The 21,967-nt window shown below is 41.1% G+C and overlaps 1 protein-coding gene across 2 annotated transcripts in view; it reads right to left on the bottom strand.

The window, feature by feature from the left end:
- Positions 1-21,967, bottom strand: part of ptpn12 (protein tyrosine phosphatase non-receptor type 12) — a 63,478-nt gene that overhangs the window by 28,890 nt on the left and 12,621 nt on the right. For both annotated transcript variants that reach the window (XM_088923168.1, XM_088923169.1), the window contains exon 2: positions 452-560. In XM_088923168.1, the coding sequence (XP_088779294.1) occupies positions 452-560 (109 nt within the window). The remainder of the gene's footprint in view (positions 1-451; positions 561-21,967) is intronic.

The raw sequence follows: 21,967 nt of genomic DNA, 5'->3' as shown, positions 1-21,967 counted from the left end.
CATGAAATAGAGAGCCCTTTATCTTTTTTTTTTTGTTACAGGAAGCAGCAAGACAGGTGGCATTATTGAAATCTTATTGCAGAGAAACAGTTTTCACATTAGTCCGAGTGCCAGCAAGACCCAAACTGCAATGGCCTGAAGTTTCTTTTGAAGCCGTTGCCTTTTGCTTTTGTAGAGAACTAGCCTCAAAGGACGCTCATGTCTGAGCCACAGTCATACCCTCGAACAAAACGTACTTGCCCTGGCAGTGTAATGAAAAGGCAGGCGTTTCCAACAGCCTCTCTTGAAAGCCTGACCTGAAGAAGCTAAAGCATGTTCAACATCAAGGTGATTCATGGCTTCTTCGAAGTCAGGCAGTCTGCATGCTTCAGTAGTTCACACCACGGGCCTTAAGAACATTTCAAACTCCTATCTGAAATCGGCAGGACTAAATCCGGGAAGGGGTACTCACATGGCAGTATGTCTTTATATCTGTTCTTTTTTACATTTTCTTCTCTTTCTCCAACATTAGTGGGATAGATTTTTTCTGTTCTGTATTTGGTGGATAACCTCCGCAATTTCTGTGAAATTAAGAACAAAGAAATATTAAAACCAAACTGCACAATAAAGCGTTTTCCTTAAATTTAACTAGATGTAACACGTGACAGACAATAATAACAGAACATTCACTGCAGAGAAAACAGACCCTGGTGGAGCCCGTTCATCACGAGTGAACAAACCGCTCTTTAAGCACAGAGCTAAAGATCACAATTTTTTCTTTTTTACTTAAATGAACAAGATCAAATTTTAGTGGCATTCACTTCCCATTTTCAGCTAAACTGGTAAAAAAAACCCACTAAACTTAGTCTTTTTTGTGTCTGTACACCACAAACCAGAAATGGATGCAACTCTCAATGGTTTTCACTAATGTCAATACAGGAATAGTAAAACATTTTAAAAAAAGCACAGTACACTGGTCGCTCGTACTGAACGACGAATGTAATGTAGGAGCTCATCAGTTGCTTCCTCAAGACAATCTCACAATATTTCTACACTTTCCGCCCTACACCGTATCCTTTCTCAGAGCTGACTGATGTGGGCGTTGTGCTCTCCAAGCCCCGTGCTACATTTATTCTTCTCTTCCTTTCGAAAAAAATACCAAGCAGATGTAAAAGACAAAAATGTTCTGCTGTGATGAAGTCCACACTGCAGTCAGGTAGAAATACATGTATCGTGTAGCAGGTGTTTGAAGACCTTTAAGTATTATTCAATTCAATTTTTATTAAAATCTTAAGGCATGGATTCCTGAACTTTCCTTGCAAAAGGCTCCATGAAATAGCCCCCTCCTCACGAGCTATTTTGTAGGCGTGGGGGGGATGGACGGACTTTGGTACTTCACTATCCTCCAACACCCGCCAACACTAGATGTTGACACACATAGCTTGTTAACACACCTCAGCAAGTAACACAGGTTCACACCTGCCTCTCCGCCACGCTGCGAGACTCCAGGAACCCTGGCTCATTTCGGGCTCCAACACCTAGTTTAAAGAGCCGATTAGCTTAAGGAAAGCTAGTGTTTAAAGAAAAGGCACAGTAATGTCATTGTGCTTTAGAGCTTTTTGCTTTGCTAAAGTTTGCACTGTCAGATTTTTCACTAAAAGGTTTCATTGAATCAATGAATTCTAAAAGTCTCAAAACTCACAGATGGATAAGCTTCAGCAGCTCTCATAAAACATCACAAGATATAGCAAGAATCCTCATTTGTTCTGCCAGTGATTTAACAGCCTGAACAGTATATAATTCTGGCCAAGGGTCTGTGCTCAATGTATATATAGAAAATACAGAAAACCTTTACCTGAACACTGAAAAATCATCGTACCCTTCTTTAAATAAGAATTCCTGGCACCAGCAGTTATGTCTTTACTTAGCATTTCATGACCAAATCAAACATCCTTGAATTATTAAATGGATTTAAAAAAAGGATTTAAACAATGTTACATTTTTTTTCTGCAACAGTAAAAATAAATAGGCTGGCTAGTCCTTTATGCATAGACAGACGCACTTACAAAATTGTATTTCACTCAGGCACTGAGTACTGTACTCAGGCACGTACATTAACCCTGCAGAGCACTGAGAGGAGGTTAATCACAATGGTGAGTTCACACTCATCAATCCACAGCTTAACCCTCACACTTTAAACAGGAAAAGGACTGTTACGTTGCAAAAAAAAACAACAAATGCACTTTTTCATTGCCTCTATGGTTCAAAGCCATTATCTGACGAACAATTAAAAAGCCAGTTTGAGCAATTCCATGTTTTGTGACACTGATCTTGTCAGTTTCACTCAGTGAGGAAAGGAGAAGGGGGAATAACTCATACTATATATAGTCCTACACTGTTTGCACTATGGAGATCTGCTATACCCTTGTACACCAAGAAGGTGAAAACTCAAGCTAATAAAATACCCAAGGCCCACAGAAGGAGTTAATGCACATTTTATAGGTACCAGAGAAGTCCGTAATGGGCTGCATTTCGGTCTTTAAACACGGCCCCAAAAGGATCGAGCACAATAGGGGTCCTTTGCAGAGTGCGGGCTCTGCCTTGAATAGAGCAGGGAACTGCATTAGCGTTTCAATGGAACCGGGGCTGTCCTGGCCAGCACTGAGGAGCTGAAATCATGCCTCAATACGCACAGCGCGTCCCACAGACCCGCACTGCTGCTGTACACCTCCTGAGGAGCAAACTTAATCCCCCCAGGTTCCTGCTCTGAGCTTTTTGTCGTCGTCTCATTCGCAGTATTTCTAAAGGACATCACCCTGCAGCTCTCTTGAAACGGATTAGAGGAAGAGAGAACTCAAAGGGGAGAATGTGTTAAAGATTCTAATGCGCGTTGAGATTCGAGTCTCCTGCTTCCATCTAGACTCTTTCATTTCTATAGCCGGGGGGGGAAACAGCCTAACGCACATACAGTATCACACCCCAGGCTGGTGGTGGAAGTCTTTGCCACATTCAATCTTATATACAGCGCTGCCCAGCTTACAAAAAATGTCAAAATAACAGATGATTCAATTATTAGTAAGTTCTGTATGTTTAACTTAAGAGCTTTTCTCTGTTCACCAAAGTTCAGTTTAATGTGCAAATAGGCATTTTTTCCCTGACTCTTGCAGTTAAACAGGGTTTAACTTCCTTTGTTAAAGATCAGATGCAAAAAAAAGCACATTGCAAGAGGAATGCAAAAAGGCCCAGCAGAAATGGCCTGTCTGGGGTTCCTGGTTGGGTTTCTTCCCTGAACTGGAAACGGTCTCAACCTCCAGAGGATGGGACCTCCAATACTTTCTCCACTGTAATACATCATACCGTAATACTCTACTGTAATACCATCCTTCTAAGAGGATGTTAATGTCTCAGCAGATGGATTCTTTTTGTCTGTACTTATTCATGTTCCACTAACACGATTTCTTTTTAGTGCTCCTCTTATAAAAAAAAAATGTTGGAAGAGCTTGTAAGAGGCATTTCAGAATGCACGAGAAAGAGACAACTGAATCAGGCCACCAGTGTGAAAACCCGCTCCGACTCAACTCGGTCTCCCACTGTAGAGGGGAGGGTGTGTGACACAGGAAATGAATGTGTTTCAGAGACTGTGTGTGTGGTAAGGGCTGTATAGAGGTTTTAGGACAGAAGTTCCTGTCAATACTATCTATAATATTTTGTCCTTTGCAGAGAGTTTTGCGTAACTGTGGAAGGGCAGAGAGAAATCAAAGCTGTTCATCAGCAAATTGCAATACCACAGTATTCAGAGGCGCCATAACAAGAGAACGCCTACAAGAGTTTGCTTACTGGGCTTCAAATTCACAATCTTTTCATGAACACTGGGGATCAAGAAAAACAAAACTAGCACTTCCTACTGATCAGTCGTGGTGGGTAACAGAGAAGAAATGCCATTAGCCCGTCAGGAATGCTAGACCTACAGCAGGAGGTTTCTTATTTCTCCAACTTGAAAGTGCTGAGAAAGCACTGCCCATCTGATTTTAGAAATACAGACAGCCAGCTACCATTTTTTGGAATATGGAGCTCTGCTGTGCAGCTTGATACATTTCTCATTATTGGAGACCGTCAGTAGTTTAATGTCTTTAAAATGCAAAACAAAATGCAGCTATTCACAGACTTGAACCGAGACTCTTCACACACCGCACCGTGCTGTCGGGTTTTCAGCAAGAACAAAATAGAACCTAGCTGTACTTCCTTCTATAGGAAAGAAATCTCTAAATTTATTTTTTTTTAAACCAAAAAGTTGCATCAGCAAAAAGTGGAAAAAATTATTCTTGAGAGAAAGGATGAGCAAAATTGTCTAAACAGTGGCCTAAAACCATTTTAACTTAAAAGGAGTTATTTTAACAAAGATTTTCAGCAGAATTCTTGAGAAAGTTATACATTTCTCCCATACTTTGTCTACTGTAAAACATTTTCAATTAAACTTATTTAATTTTAGATCTAATGTACAAAGAAAAAAAATAAATTAAATATACACACAGGTGAAAGAAGTTGCATTTTTAAGGGGACTGGATGTAAGTCCATCAAAATATGGTATTAGAATCTCTGCTCTCAGCTTCCTTCAGCTACTTAATCCTGTTTTTCATACACACAATTTGTTCAGGTGGATTATTTTGTGTTTTTCTGGGTCACTTGGTCACATTCTGTATTTGTTTTCAACCAGCTGTTTGCTATGCTAAACACTCCATTGCTATGGTAATCACCACACCAGTGTACTATCTCACTTAATTCTTTACATACTGTAACAAAATTTTAAAAAGAAATAAAATCAAACAGCAACCAACCAGAGTGGTTATGTAAGTTCTAACAGGAAATAATTCATTACGGTACTTGTAAAGCAGATTTGTTCCCTGCTCAATTTGAAGAAAACAATTTCTGAATTTCTGAAACAATACAATACTCTACAACTTCTTTGATAACAAAACTCTTATCAACAGAGGAAAATTAAGTTTGCGGATATCCAATCCTTGAAACAATTTACTGTACCACTAGTACGACAGCTCTATCGCGCAGAGAACGGCATGTTCTCAAGGATCTCTGAAGCTTCACACTGCCCTCCAACTCGCACAGCAAAAGTGTGTTCGGACAAACTGCGAGTAGTAAGAAGAAAACCGCTGAAAACTGAACTTAAGATCAATTTATATACACCATATACTGTACATAAATATATACGCACATACAGTATACACGCATTATAAAGATAACCAATAACACCAAGCAACCTCATTTGGACTTGGCACCAGCCGAGCCAAATCTAGTTTAAGGACAAACCAAGATTTGGCGCAGAGCACCCTCATGGACGTTGGCGAGTGTCACTCAGGCAAGCAGAATGATAGGCTCATGGTTGAGTACAACAGATGGACCCGTGGGCTGGTCCAAATGTGAGGATCTGGCCAGGAGTTTCAAGTCAGTACAGAGCTGCGCTCACAGGGATCAATGGCAACCTGTCCAGCGTCCCCTCTATGCTGCGTAATAACCTTTAAGGTCCACACACACAAAACGCTCAAGGCCGTGCAAACAATTCAGGAAGTCACATCTTCCCTTAACCACAGACGAGAGCAGTGCAGGGGGAGAGAAAGATAGGAAAAGGAGGAAGGAAAAAAAGACCACCACACACTTGCCAGTTATCATACAATCACTGTCCTGCGACTCCCCATGCAAATCAAGGCAGCACAGTTGCCCTGTACTTATGTCTGATACATCCCCACTCATCAGAAGCCATTACTTCCTCTCATTACCCAGAGCAAGACTTAGGGGCTCAATGGACCAGCCGCGGAGCCAATGGAACAGCAGTGAGAAAAGGGTGGAGATGCAGTTGACAATACAATACAGTAGATATTGTAGATATACAATAGATATTCATCTGTTTTCAGAGTTTGTGAGCATTTAGATCAGGGGTGTCAAACTCATGGTAGGGCAGATTGTATAAACGGTATAGCCCGCTTGAAGTACACACCCTAAGCTACCAAAATATCAGGCACAACTGCACAGTTTATTTATTTGGAGTGTTCTGTATTTCTGGCATTTATTTCACAACACATCTCCCCTTAGAATGAAGCTAGCAGTCTTGTAACAAAATGTCAGATGAGCAGAATTTACACATTACCCTCCGAGTATGGGATGCTTTCTATTGTTATTAATTGTAATTTAAAACATCATAGTTATGATTACTGTACACTACATAAACCAATGTTCTGCTGATAAAGATAGGATAATCATGTTCAATAACTGGTGATAATACATAAGCAACAATACACCCATCACTCACTATACAAATGCTTGTTTTATAGGAGTTTCTCCTATAACAAATCATAAATTCTAATAGCCATTTTTCACTGTACCAAGTCATTTTCTGTACACAAAAAAGGCACTTCCTTTTTTAAGCAGGTTCCCTTGTGATCTTGCTTACTTAGCAATATTTATTGCTGAACATCCTCCTTATTTTTAACATGCCAGAAAAATGTGTTGCCAGCGTTTGAAGTGTTCCAAAAGTAAGAAAATAAGGAAAACATTTCTTTAGCTGTAAAACGTGAAGTGATAGAAAGGATTAAAAAAGACAAGTTGTCCAAAGCCATCTGCAGTGCTTTGAAGTTGAGCTGGAGATATCTTCAATTCACAAAAATATTTCAACTTACCTACTGCACTAAGTTAAATGGCATAATTATCGTTATTTAGACAATTCAGAACTCTTAAGGTAACGACTGTTATAAGATGTGTTTTTCAAGACCTGAGGAGTGACTAAATCTTTTTACAAGTAAAGTTTTATGGGAAGTTGTTTTTTTTTATCTTATTTGTTATAGGTAATTTCACATTTCAAACAGTTTTTGAAGTACAGATTACCCAGTTTACTAAACTGGGGGATAGGTGTATATCAAGTGGTAATTGCAGGATTGAAATGAGACTTTTACAGGATACGAGGTTAGCGATCCGCATAACCTGTAAACTCTGCCTGAGGGGCTGATAAGACTAACGCCCAGCACTTGTTGGAGAAGTCAAGTACATAGGCTTTCCCTTCACTTCTGCGATGAAATTTAAAAGTCTCCACTACTCTTGAAACACTGAACATTTTTTTCTTCCATAATTACAAGCCTTTATTACTGTTCAGAAATCTCCTTCCGAGATCATGAACATCCACTATGTACATCTCAAGTGAGACTCGTGATGAATCAGTCACCGAGCTTGCGACAAAAGTTTGAGGAGGAGGTTAGAGGAAATGTGCACACAGGTCTCAAGATATCTTTTTTTTTCACAACTGCAAAGACATGCCGCTGTCAAATTAGATCTGCGACACGATCAAACGAAGGCTCTGCCATTGAATAGAGGGACTCGGGGACTATGTCTGCAGTGCAGATTGCTACAGTAACATCACCAAGTGTGTCGTCTTCGTGTGTGGGCTATGCAGACATGAAGAAAGCACTAACCGAATCCCACATGGGCCGACAAAACCCACCCAGCAACCCCGGCCCAGCCTGCAGACCTTTTGTTTTAACCGCCCTCATCTAGACGTTTCAATGAGTGGTTTGCTTTTGACTTGGCAGCCCTGGATTTAAACATGCGGAAGAACAGCGCAAGCTGAAAATTGTTTACGAAACAAAAGGATAAGCTTCCAATTCGCGCACATGTGCCATCACTACGCAGAGTTCAAATTTGCGGTTAAGGAGAAAGAAAATGGGAGCACTGGGACATTTGCTACATGGTTAAACATCTAAAAGGCCTGCAAACGTCGACAATCGCTGGAAGAGTGACAAGGACAAATCGCAGAACTCTGCTCCCCTTGCCAGGAGTTTGAGATAAGCACCAGTGCTGCCTCCTCATGGGCAACACGGGGAGGTATGAGGGAACCTGCCCTCTTGTCGTGGAAAGGTGCCCGGAGCAGGCTGCTCCTTCCTTGGTTTTCTGACGCATGGCTCATTGTTGAACGGACTTGCTTTGTTCTGCGGGCCTGGAGATGACGAATAACAGGAAACCCAGGAAGGAGCAGCCACCTGCGTCTCGAAAGAGGCCAGGGTCTAGCAGGTCTTTGCAGTAAAAAAAAAAAAAAGAATAATTAGAAGATGCTTGTGTAACTTTTAGTAATTTACTGGTGCACCTCTGAGAAGACTTACACTCGGGTAAAGAGAGGAAAACCTCTGCCACTGCTCTTAATTGATGTCATAAGCCTGTATATTTGGATGACATTTGTCTTATATGAGACAACAAGTGTTTTTGCAAAGTAGTGTTCAGTCATTCGTGGTTCTAAATTAATATTGCTAGGATGGACCTCCCATCTTATGTAAAATTTGATATGACCTGCTGTTTGGAAAAAAAAATCATTCTAAATGTGCTTTTTGCAGGGAGACAAACATCTCTTGTTGGTGACTTTTTGAAACTAAAAAGCGGGAACAACCGCGGTCAAAAATAACCATCGTGCTACTGTATGTGTGGAAATCTGAGCATAGGTTCTAATACACTGCAATGTACTAAACACCCATCCGTGGTAATACTAGACAGTGATAGGGGCTGTACTCAGATTATAAAAACTCCTTTTTGTAACAAATTAAAACTCATTTCAAATCTTCACTGAACTGGACTGTCACTTCTCGGATCCTCTTATACATGTCTGGCTCTTTGGGATGAAACCTTGAAACCTGTGTCTTTCCTAAATCAGTGCTCCACAAGATTAGAAAGCAAACCAAACGCGCACACTAGGAACTAAAAGAAATCAGGGAAACTGACTTGTATTCCCTAATGTTTGCTAATTTGTGTAGAAACAAGACCTTTAAACATCTTTTCAGCCCATATTGACACATTATTTATTGTGTGATTTGCCTGCTTAATGAAAGTCTTGTGTGGCAGGAGGCAGCATCAGTATTATTAATATTTTCAAGCAATCAATACAAATAATTTGAGTCATCCTCTTTCCTTTCTAAATAAGATGGACACTTTTTTGATGCCCTGATCTTGTGCATCAAATCTTTAAAAATGGAAGCAAGTAATGACTTTTCAGCTGGTTCCCACGAAGTGTTATTTTTGTGAAGTTCATTAATCTGCAGTGTAAGTGGTTCCACGCGCTGTTATTTACCACTGTTAAATCGACTCTCCAAATAAAACCCAAGTGCTAAAAACACAGCGGATTTTTAAAGTTGATGTGCACCGCATGTGAGAGAGAATGGGATATTTGCTTCAATAAAACCTTACACAATAAAGGTGTGATTGCCATTGTGACGCAAAGTCTCTGTGTAAGAACAGTTTACTCATTAGAGAAAGTAAATGTACACTCCGTATGTTTCAGACATGCACATCATTATAAATATCAGCTGTAAAATCATATAAAACCCATATCTACCACAACAATTTTCCAATAAATCTCCCAAATCTATTATAACAGTTCGACACGGAAGAAACTACGAAGAAATGTACTGCCCTGCTTTTGTAACAGATTGCCCAATTTAGCTGTGACAGCACTGTTCTGCGCAAAGCCTATCTTTGACATCTACAGACATCCCCTCAGTAATACAATATAACGTACACCCCCAAACCCTCATAAACTAGACAGATATAGACCTATTTCACATGTTTCATATCTCATACCTTGTTACTGAAATGCACAGGGCAGGAGTTTACATTTCTACACACCCCGATCTGGAGATTACTGGCACCACTTTCAGGGACCTCTTCCCCCTCCAGAAGACTTTAAAACCTTTCAATAGATGTAGCACCTTGTTAACAGGCCAGCTTCCCAATACTAAGAACCGTAGCCTGAATCTTTCACTTCAGTTACATCATCTGGGCTTGTTTTCTTACTTTTACGTATTGATATGAGTGGTTGCTGAACCCCATTTTCAATATTCACCTTACTGAAACAATGCATGTTTTTTTTTGCTCTTTAATGCTGATTTTTTTTATTTTAACTGGAGCTCATCTTGGGACAAGATCATCCAAAACCAGCCTTCTGAGGGAATCTTGCACTAGTAGGTGATTTTGTATACTACCTTACCCTTTCACACATCTTCCCTCACATTAAATAACATAAATAAGCACTTATTTCTTTTTAAATGCATAAAATAAGTCAAGTTTTGCTTCTGCTTCTCTACAATTCTGTTTACTGGCCTCTCACTTCATTCTCCCTAACTGTTGTCTGGAAGGGGTTTCCATGGAAACTGAGCAAGGATTACAGGACAAGCATTAAGTGGCAGCAATAGCTGGACCAGTTTTCAGAGGAGCAACAGACATGTGTCAAGGGCAGCAGAAACAGGTCAGCACGGTAGCTCTGCAAACATACATTCACTGTCGATTTCAACCCAACTGCCTTCCGATGCCACGAGAGAACAAAGCAGGAGATAAAAGCCTGTCACCCAACTTTATAATGAACCACATCTGAAAACTTTTCAAGAGCAAAAATGTTGTTTCTTTGAGAACTGGAAAGAAGCGATGTCACCACTAACAAGCAGTACAACAAGCCCAAACTGACAGGGGTTTTTTTAAACTAAAATGTCTTTTCACTCAAATTACTAAAGAACAAATGAGTTGAGGGAGAACAGAGGGAAAAAATTATTTCTAGTGATGGGATGTACCGGCTGCCGCCTCCCCCCATCTCGCCACCATGTTTAGAAATGGTTGAAAACCCACCAGAGGGGAGAGTGTCTTGTCTGTATCTCTCCAGCCTGCCGACGTGCTGCTGAAGGCTGTGGTTAGGCTTGGCACACAGTGGCAGAGGGGCTCAGTGGCACGCAGATCAGACGGTTAAAGATGCTGAACCAAACTGGAGATGAGTCAGGGCAGAATCTCAGGCAGTCAGCTCAACATGGCTCTCACGGCTACAGTCTTACAAGCTGGGGTGGCCCAGTGTCTCATGAGTTTTCCGATTAAGAGTAGAGATAAGCGCGAATTTATGAGTAAGAGCTTTAACAGTACATTCTCATTACTCATGGTTTACACATTCTAGAGGTATTAAAGGTTAACATCTCATTTATTACTCATCCACGTGAATAGTAAAATAATTACTTCTGTGTTAGTTGTTAGAGTATTTATATGGTTCTATAAAAATATCTTCAGTATATTCAAAATATTGATAAGCAAAAGCTGACTAAGAACCTCCTGTTGTGCAGTGAAAATAAAACAAAAAATAAAACTAAGGCTTTAGATACTTGTGGATGTTGCATAATCTGAATCTTTATAGAAGGTGGAAGTTGTGAAATATTTTTCAACAAATGAAATGTTTTTTTGTTAATTATCTGTCTTTACCCAAAGGGTGGTCATTTGGCCCGCTTTGAAGTTAGTAGTTAATTGGCCCCATCAGGCTGATTCTTGAAAGCATTCAGGGTAACGGTCTCAACAACATGGCTGGATAGTTTGTTTCAGACTGCCACTACCCTATGGGTAAAGAAATGCCTCCTGTTCTCAGTCTTTATACCTCCTACTTGTGCCCTCTGGTTCCTGTTATACTGTTTATTCAACCGCAACATTTGTGTAGGAAAATCAGACTGTCCGGGCTGAGCAAGGTCTACAGACTCCTGTTAGAGCAGTTCACTGGGGGGACGGCTGCTGGAATGACCAAATCACTCACCCCCAGCCTCCAGAGAGCAAAGAGCACACCTCCTTCACCTCGGGGACGAGACTAGCCCATAAGAAATCCCGAAAGTGAATTCCGATGAACATGCTGGTCTTCACTGCGGAATTCCAAGATAATTTGGCTTTTCATTAAAAAAAAAATTAAATGACTCAACAGTGGGGGAAAAAAATGAACAGAGAACACAGAAGCCCAGCCTTGCAAGTCGAAGCCATAGTAGGAAAAAAACAAAACAAAATGCATTTTCTCACAAACCTAGAAACACCTTTCCTTCTTTTTCTAAGTCTCCTAGTCTCTCGAGGAGAAGCTGAACTACAACATCCCCCCTCTTTTGCAGTCTCTCTTTGCTGTGAATAAATTAAAAACACCCCTCAGGAAAAGCACTTTCACGTGGCCGGCTCGTTCCTAACGCCTTGGCGCACTACGAAGCGGAGGCCCCGCTGAGCGGACTGAGGAGTGGAAGCTGGATAAAGAAATGCCATGAAGAGCCACGCTGTCCTGAGCCTTTCAGACAGCGGGAGAGGATATCTGTAATTACGAGCACCATCCCAGAGAATACAGATCAAAGACCTCATTTTGAATCTTAACAGCACTGGATCCATATCTAACACCAACAACCACCCTTGAAGGCTGCTTGTACTACTGGCCTGTTTGCTCTGCTGCTGCAGCGGATACGGAAATGCATCTCGACACAAGGGAAATGGCTGAGGCCTTTTCGGTCGCGTCAGGCCTAAAAGCAGGGACTCATCTGCTTGCAACGCTCATCATGCCAAAGATTCCCCTCCGAAACGGAGTTGGTGCGTGTCCTGTATTTTAAGTCAACTACTACTCTTTGAAACAGCGATGGGTGCATTCCAGATACTGCAGCTCTCCTCTCGCCCAGCTCCTCTCTCCCCGTTGACAGAGTCCTGCCCGTCCCACCGCCTACTCACAGACCACAGCACAAGACTACTCGTTCAACCACACTGCCTTTCTCAGCAAGCACTCCAGCCCCCTCAACAGTTACACTGAGGCGAAGGGAAAACATTTTCAACAAAAAAAAAAAAACACTTTGAACGCTGCAAATGCCATTTTTGATTACAACTCACGCTACAAAAAAAGAAGCTCTCAATGCTTTCTGACAGGATACACAGGCCGGAGTTGTTTTTAGAGAGATCTGTAGCATAAGTCATTTGACAAAGCAATATGAAATATCTAGGACCCACCCAAGATCTCACTGCAGACTGGTGTATTTGTGCAAGGCAAACAGACTCCCATCGCCTCTACTGAGGCAGCATGTCATCGTTGATAGCAAGTGACTCATAGTGACCAACTTCAGAAAATAAAATCAAGGTGTATAATCAGAGTGATATCAGCTCGTTCAGCAGCCAGCTCTGTGCTATCAGTGGCAATCAATGACTAGTGAAGAACTACAGAATTTTGAGTATATTGCAAAAACTGTGGAATGTAAATCCAGGAGGCTTATGCCCTGAGGATTTCAACAAACTAGTAAAATCTTAGAATATTGCGTTTAGTTTTGGTCAACATACCACCATAAAATCTGAATTAATTGGGACACCGTTTCAAAAAGACTGTTTATCATAAGTGTTCTGCAAGCTAAATACCAGGAGCAAGAGGGTACAGGCCAAATGTATACAGGTTTAAGAGGGCATCAGAAATTCCAGGGGACCAACAATAAGTGTCCAATCTAAATCTCCAAATGCAGAAATAAGCGCAAGCGGTTTACAGTCCGAGATCAGAAAGGTAGTTTTATAATACTAGGAAATTTCATTTTGCCTGAAAAGCTAAAGGAATTAAATCACTTCACTCTACAACAAAAGAGAATGAGAGGAGATTTGATCCACATGTATAAGATATTAAGGAACACTGACAGGGTGAACCCAAGGGGCTATTTCACAGCAATGGGAAAACAGCAATGGGAAAAAAACACAGGATCACAACAGGAAACGAAATGGGAATTCATTTAGGCCCGAGACGAGGAAACACTACTTTACCCAAAACACTGTGATGTCTGGAGCAGCATTCCCACCAGAAAAGACTGTGTTGGTAATAGATATGTGGAATGGTCAGTTCGCTGCCCCTTTCAGTCTTGAGCAGCATTTCTTCAAGAGATCTTTGACATTTTATTTTGCTCTATTAAAAATGTTTTTATAAAAGCCAAAAACAAAAGTGCAAATTCACTGCAGAACTAAAGACAAAAATTCCCGTGTTTGCAATGCGGTATAGACAAATGGGAAGCTGAGTGCTAGGTATGTAGATCCGATATTTAAGTTTCGGTGGCAAACCACAAGGTGATTGATTTACAAACTCGCGTGGACTCAGACAAGCTCAGGAAACAGTTCAAGGAGAGAGCTCATCAGCAAAATCGACCGCTTATTTTGTAAAAGCGGGTAGCAGATCAGAGGATGCTGTTACTGCAGCAGGGAATATGTGTGTATTTCACAGTTGGGCATTACAACAACTTCAGGTCAATGAATTGCTCATCTGTCTTGATGAGGAAGACATTCCCTGATTCTGAGGTGGCACAAAATGTTAAGTGTTCAACCCCAGACAGAGGCGATTGTTCACTCTATACTTCTACACTGCTCTGCTGCCGCTTTGACACCTTGTGAAGAAAATGACACAGCTCATGGCAGAGTTGCTGCAGACAGAAGCACTCATTTGTCAGTGAAAATAATCCAGTATCTGTTTCCAGTATTTCAACTGGAAAAACGGCAGTTAGCAAAATTGATCGAGGTCCAGAATTTACTTAAGGAGACCCACTGAGACTATTGGTCATTACATAAACTGTTAAAAATGAGAAAGGTACGAAATGTAACAGCTGCAGAAGACTAGACAGAATGGATTTAGTAGTTACTGCTGAAAAATGATTTTTACTACCATTATGAATGAATCCCACAAGAATAACATCAGGCTTGATTAAAAAAAAATGTTCATCCTTTTCGTAGATAAAGATCAAGGGGCATTAACTGATAATTACAAATTCTGTATAAGGTGACTTCCATGAAGTTTCTCCAAAAGCAGCCTGCAGACGAGGTCAAGCATTGAACTAGGGGTTGTGTTCGCTCTCTCTGGTACCGATATAGTAAAGAAAACTTAGTACAAGTCTCGTGCAACACGTACATACAAAGTCAACAAACTAAAGACAAATACCAATGTACAGTACAAGTGCACTTACATTTTATTCACAATGATGTATTACTTAAAACTATTTAATTGATTTTTTTACTCCGACTAAAAGTCTCGGCAACAATCAACCCATCACATTAACCCACATTTACCTGTTAACGTTGCTGTGACTCCAAGGACTTCTTAATCAAACTCCCGACTCCCGAGCAGCAGCAGTACGGAAACGTCCAATTATAAGACGGCACAAGCCAAATGCAGTTCCTCTCAACTAGAAAGCTGCAAATCATTATATATATGGCGGCTGCATTAACTAACTTGGAACAATATTTAATTGCTGTGTTTGGGTCTGGGCACTAATGGATTTCTGCCTTCTGGTGTTTCTTTTGTATAAAGAAAAGAGAACACATTCAAATTTTCTTGTCAAAACTCATAAGTTGTTCTTGGTTTCTTTTCTCATCTTCTGAATTACTAAATCCAGAAGCAAAACGAGAAACATTTGTTCCCTCCATATTGAAACTCATTTTAATATAGCACAGGAGGTAGAATCTTCATTTCTCATGCTCCACAGATCACTTATAACAACTTTCAGCCTGGTCCTCTTTGAAACATGCCAAATTTCACCCAGACAAGAGCGTCAGAGAGATGACAAGAGCCTGAAATGAGCTGGCCAGCTGTAGTATTATGATACTTATAAATATGGAGCCCAACTACAAGAGTCACCCTCTAGGCACCCTGGTACTGACATGGATGGTACTGACATGGCTTGGTTTTAGATTAGATAAGCGATTCATTTTAGGAAAAGAATGGAACACCTCGGATTTTGCTGCTTCATCTGGGAGATCGCAATTGTTAAAAACAAAGTCCATTTCGTTACCAGAAAGACAGACATCGACAGAATGTGCCCTTGAATTGACAGCACTCTCCCCAGGACACCCTCAAGCAGTCACTGCAAAACCTTCTCACCAAAGTACCTGACCAAACAGAGGACTGTGGACAGGCAGGGTGGTGTAAAAGTGCAGTACTATAGAGCCACACAAGTCGGAACGGCCAGTTTTTTATAATGTTTGGATCCCCGATTACAACTCTCACACCGGCTTAGGGACAGAATCAAACATGTAGACATCCAGTGAGCCTGTATCTTGGTCCATCTCTCACCAGCGTCACTGCAGGCCGGCAGGTACCCAGCATGCCACAGGAGTCTGTGTGCGCTGGAAGCGGAGAGCCCCGGCCGAAATAGAGTCTACGCCGGCACAGAAACGACACACTTGCGTAGCCTTTTCTGTGCGGCTGAAACTTTACACTTCTCTCATCTCCTATGTGTAACTTGTTCCTCAGCCTGTTGCTGAAATAACATGACCTCCTCAGCCTTTTTGCCATTTGCTTCCTGTCAACGCCATAACACGAATGCTGAGAAACTGTATAAACAAACATTCAATAAGTACACAATTAAGGAAATGTATTTAATAAACCTCCGGGCAGTAATAAAATAAACACTCGCTGTGCACCAATGGCAGATGAAATGACATTCCAGGCTAGATTTTTTTGGGAGGTACAAAGGATTGCAGAGATCACAGAGTTTTGTGCTTCTCCCTTGAACAGTTTTCCATCGCGTCCCATCTATGAAGTCACAGGATGCGAGACCTTATCAATGTTTATGAACGACCTCATCCACAGGTCAAGCTCTGGAGCCAGGAGGGGTGACCGCTCAAGGAAAGTAGTAGCAATCGGGTGTCTCGGCCATTGTGACGCAATATTGGAATTATATGATGGACCAAATAATTACTTAACGCTCGTTTTACAGTTATTAATGTTTTTACGCTCTTCTTAACTCGCTCAAACAGAAAAAACTTGCCGTCAAACCCAACAAACGGACAGGACGTAGAGTCCCGCGCTCTGCCGCGCTGCGCAGGAAGCCAGTGTCGACCGCAGCGATGGGAGTGAACCAGGAGAGGCTAACACACAGCAAGCACTGAATAGCCTGGGCCTTACTCCAGCGACGCACGCCGCTGTGTGCGTTTGTCAATGGCGCCGAAACGTTTTTCCAATTCCATCTCAAAACATCTACACACTTGCTACCAGAAATAAAGTGGAAACATTAATTTTAGAAGGTGCTGTGAGAACAATTAAATACAATTTCAGTTTATTGAGTAATCGTTTCCATTAATTTAATTTTTTTCCATTTAAAAACACAAAAAAGGCACTTCCCAGCTGTATACTAGATGATAATATGAACAACCTGTAATGGCTTGTTTGTTTTACCCTGTGGTGTATCTTCATCTTAATAGAAAGTGGTTACTTAGTCAATACAAACATTTTTTTACATTTTGAATTTTACTTCAATTTAACAATGAAGGTTAAGTATCACTCTAAAGAAAGTGAGTTTTTTCCCCATAACTTTTACTTTAGAATTCATATTTTCCTGCAGCTGCCTCCCACTGAAGACTTCAAATTGTTGTGGGCTCAACGTTTAATAGTACATTACTAATTAACAGCGCATAAATGGAATATTTAAATCTTAGTAACAAAAGCAAATGAAATGTAATCGGAATGCACTTTTGGAATTGTGTAGCATGTTTAGAGCTGCTGACTCACAGCTCTTGGTTCCTGGATCAGGATTCCTGTGGAATTCAGTGTGGAGTTTGCATGTTCCCCTGTGCCGGCCCAGGTGTTCTCCAGGAATACCAGTTTCCTGTTCCCTTCCAAGGACATGCGGGCTAAGATAACTGGTATCTCCATACAGTATTGTCCCCATGTTTTTGTGACAGCCCTGGCACTTGGTTCTACCCCCAGGGTACAGTCCCTTCTCCCAGCCTACGATTCCGACCTAGGCTCCAGGCTGCCATGGACCTTCACAGGAAAACATAGCATTCCAAAACAGGTGAACGGACAGCGATCATAGAGCACAAACAGCATGTATGTGCACACGACTAACTGCATGAAATCCTTGAGTTAGAATGCAATATGTGAAGTACTCAAATTCCTGAAAAACTTATATTAAAAAATTCAAATAACACTAATTATCCCAGTTCCAATTAATCAACTTTCTGCCATCATGGTGCTCCAGAATACTATCCCCCTTCTCTGTTCCCAGCACAACATCTATAGTCAAATATCTCAGTTTCAAAGCAAATCTGAACTTTGTTAGCAGAGACCAATTTTCTGCACACAAGCATAGAAGCTGCCAAAGAAAAAAAAACCTTCCCAGTAGAGAACAGAGACAGAGTGCCATACTGTACATCAAAAGGTCAGAGCCCTGAAGAGATTTTGAAATCCTATGCTAAATCAATACAACTCTCCAAAGGTCACCCTTCTCTGTCGAGGATTTGTTACATGAGAGAAAAACAGACCAAAAAAAAATACTGTACTTCAGTCCCGTTTCCCAGTGGTGCTCTGCAGTCCTAATAACATTATCAGCTTTCTCTTCTGATCAAAGTCACTCGTGACTGCAGAATCATATCTGATTACGATGACTTACCTAGTGAGGGGAAAACTAACAAGCATGTCAGAAATAAGGCAGATACCCCTCTGGAAAAAAACAACACAACTGATGAAAAGTGGGGAGTATCCTCACTGGTCAAAATATTAGGGACCACCAGTTAAATGAATGGCCTCGGTGTATCTGATATCTAACGATACTGTATTTATGCTTCATCTTATCCTCACATTCAACTTGACTGGGCATGTGTACGTACAGCAACGCAGAGGATAGATTTTTCCTTGCTGCAGTGCACAATGGGACACAGCTGTTGTAAATATAACTCTAAAGAGCTCAGCCCATAAACCTTTCAGAGTGTCTGAAAACAACAGAGAGGACACAGGTGCCCTAGTAATTGTAATCTTACTCACAAATCACACAAACAGCAATACTAGAATTTTCACAAAGCCCATTTTACAATTTTAACTGAGGGTTTTTCTTCTTTACCCCAAAGTCCAAATCCTTTCTGTTCGCAAATCAAACAATAGAGTGCATAATTGTTATACAACGAAAACCAATCAATTTTGGAACTAATGCTAGATCCAACTTGACGAGCATGTCACATCGCACAATGATAAACTAACTAGGGGAACGTGAGGTTCTTGTAGTTCAGTGTTCAACATTTAGCACATCCAATGTTTAGCTAAACACAAAAAACAGAATGAAACAAGCCTATACTGTACTATGGCAAGCTAGAGCCACAGTTAGCCATAAATGACAGGTATTAAGACATCCCTTTCTCTGATATCTGAGAATGTTCTGGAAGGTTAGGTTATCTGGAACTTCTAGAACATTCACGTACACCCCTGTTTTCCTGTGTTCCCTACTGCTCTCCCTCTTCATCACATCTTTGTGAAGAGTGCTCTGAATAACTTGAATAAGTAATGGGACATGATTTGTGTTCATTATTACAATATTCCTATCCACAGAGAGAAAACGGTGCAGTGCTGGATTTATTTTCTGCCATGTTCTTTTACTTAGCACATTTATGTTGAGCTGCACAATGTATTGGGTATACGCATGGTTTATACTGCATATGGCATAGAGGAGCTTTTTATCTACATTTTCTGTTCTCTGTAGACAGTTCAGGAACAGATCCCCTGGCCAGTAAGGAGGGCTGGATGTGTTCAAAACTTACAATCATACTTAACTGAGCCACTTCCACGTTTATTAGCACATCAAAATAAAGCAACTTCCCAAAATGCAAAAAGTGCAAGATCCCACTGGTCTGCACTCTAGAAAGACTAAGATTTGAGCAGCTTTTTCTTAATTTTGGTGATTACTAAAATAAAGAGATGAGAAACATACATGCTACATACCTATCAGCTTTGGACAGTGTGCCCAGCCTTGCCGCTAGGTATTACGAAACAAACAAGGAGTGTCGTAAGAAACTTTCATATGGACGCCATCACCATTCAGTTTGAGCTCATCAGCCTGAATCTTGACATAACCCTTTTCTGCACTGTTGACTTTAACCCATCAGTTTAAGCAGTCATCATCACTATCGGACCTGATTAAAAACACTTCTTCCATGTCTGGGATTTTGGGAGAGGTTTCGCCACATCCACTTCTCTTCTCAGACCCTGAATGTCGACCACTGGATCAGTGCCCTCAACTGCAGCGCAACTCCGGACTTACTGCAGCCCTTCACCCGATCCTAACCCCCCAACATCATTTGTTATCCCAGGAAGAAAAAAAGTCTATTATTCAGGATGAGTAGCTCAGAGTACAGCTGCAGGTGCACAGGAAAGCAGACACTTCATCTGTTTTCTCTCTTTCTTTCTTCAGTACCGTTGTCAGGAACAGCTAAGTTCAAGCTCCCATACCCTGATCAAACCTAGGACTCCACTTGCTACACAGAGCACTATGACACTGGCCGTTTTTTTTAGCTCCCCTACAGGAGGGCTCGACTGTATTACCACAGGAACGTACTGTAACCATTTCCTTTTTTAATTCCTAGCTTGAAATTGTATCGACTGCATTATGTTGAGAGAGGAGTCTGGTTAATGATACCTTTTTTCCCCCCGACGTGGCAATTTTAAGAGAACAGTTTGAAATTCAGAAATTAGAGAAAGACATAATTCATAAGATTTCATTTGTACAGAAAAATACATGATACCAATATGTGCTGTGAAGTGTGAACACACGAGACATGTCAGCTTCACCTTGGGCCTGTATATGTAAACAGGTAGGTGTTCAGCGTAATGAAAAACTCTGCAAGTACACACTTAGAACTGTACAGTAACTGGAAATATTTCGAGAGCTCCACGTAAATGGCTACATGAGTTCCCTGAAATCACACGAGGCAGAGTGAGAACGGCAGCCCACACGATGTTAGGGTGTGATGAAACCGTTACAGAACAAACCACTGGAATCCTGCGGAGAGCAGTCAGTCAAGGGATGAAAATACAGAACAAGGGAGTGACCAAGGAAATACATCAGCACACCACAACTCTTCGAAAGACGCGTCTATTTAAAGCCTTAAATAACACGGTCGACAAGACTGCACCAGTGTGAAGAAGGAAAATGCCACCAAAACACAGCGGACCATTTTAAAGACTTAAAAAAGTCCCCGCACCCTCTTGCATTGCTTAAATTGTTCTCAGGGTACACGTCAAAATGTCTAGGCTACAAAAGTGAAAGCCTGGCATGACGCAGTGCATGCAGGGAGAAGAACGTTCCCCAACATTCACGATATGTGCAACTTATCTGCGTCTATGACTTCACTGGATCCAAAAACCAATGACATCACTCACTGATGTGATGGACGCATCACCATACATTATGAAATTTGATAAGGTTACCAACTGAAACGGTTTGTCTTGCTACGCGGTGTATTTTGCAAGAGTCTGTGGCTCTGCAGAGAGAACTCTCCATGTCAACCTTGTCCTTGTAATAGGCCAGAGAGCTTACCAACAAGAGGCCCTCCAGCCTGTCTAGTCCACTTCGCCAACAGGAGCCAAGCGATCCAAAGATCTCACCCAGCTGTTTCCTGAAAGAAGCTGTAGTATCCGCTTTGAATACTTGGCTTGTTCCCGTCTCCCACAACCTTCTGTGAAATGACATGCCTCCTGTTCTCAGTTTTAAACTGTGAACTTGAATTGGATCCTCCTGTACTTTTCTGTTTTGCTGACTTAAAAAAAAACAGTTCTCACAGTTTGTCAGCGGAGACCAGGAATGTATCTGGCTGCTCTTCCCTAAACTGACTGTAGAGCAGCAGTGTATTTTTGTAAGATATTTTGTTGAAAAGACCTTTTAATCAAAAGATTATGCACTCGAAGATTATGTACCCATAAGGATAATAAGCTAGTATAAAAAAAAGGCAGAGGAACTGAGAGTTACGTGGTGAAGATAGATTTGCTGTGTAAAAAATATACATGAGTTTAACATAATGTTTGTACACACAGTTTTCAAATTGAACAGAATTCCAGGAGCTTTAACATTTATTGAACTGACGGTTATAACCAATCACTGAATTTGAACTATCTCATGATAACGAGGACACTGAACACTAGCTCTTGTTGATGGCAGTCACAGACCACGATTTCCCTAACCACAGACAGAACCGGACAGAGGAAGAGTCGTTGGTGCTGAAAAGCAGAGCGCACACTTCAGTGCTTTTCACGCAGGAGTTGAAAATAAAAAAAAACACGCTAAAAGAGAGAAATAAAAAAGAAACAGAGGCGGATTCAGAGTGGAATTTGTTACACCAGCATTGTTTTTCTAGCAGGTTTTCCGGCTCCAAGCGAACCCTGCGGGTATGAGTATTTCTGTGACTTTGCTTG

The sequence above is a fragment of the Atractosteus spatula genome, chromosome 8, assembly GCF_055471065.1.
Source record: "Atractosteus spatula isolate fAtrSpa1 chromosome 8, fAtrSpa1.hap1, whole genome shotgun sequence".
Taxonomy (NCBI): Eukaryota; Metazoa; Chordata; class Actinopteri; order Semionotiformes; family Lepisosteidae; genus Atractosteus; species Atractosteus spatula.
The sequence above is the reverse complement of the archived record's forward strand: the minus strand, read 5'-3'. Positions and strand labels throughout refer to the sequence as shown.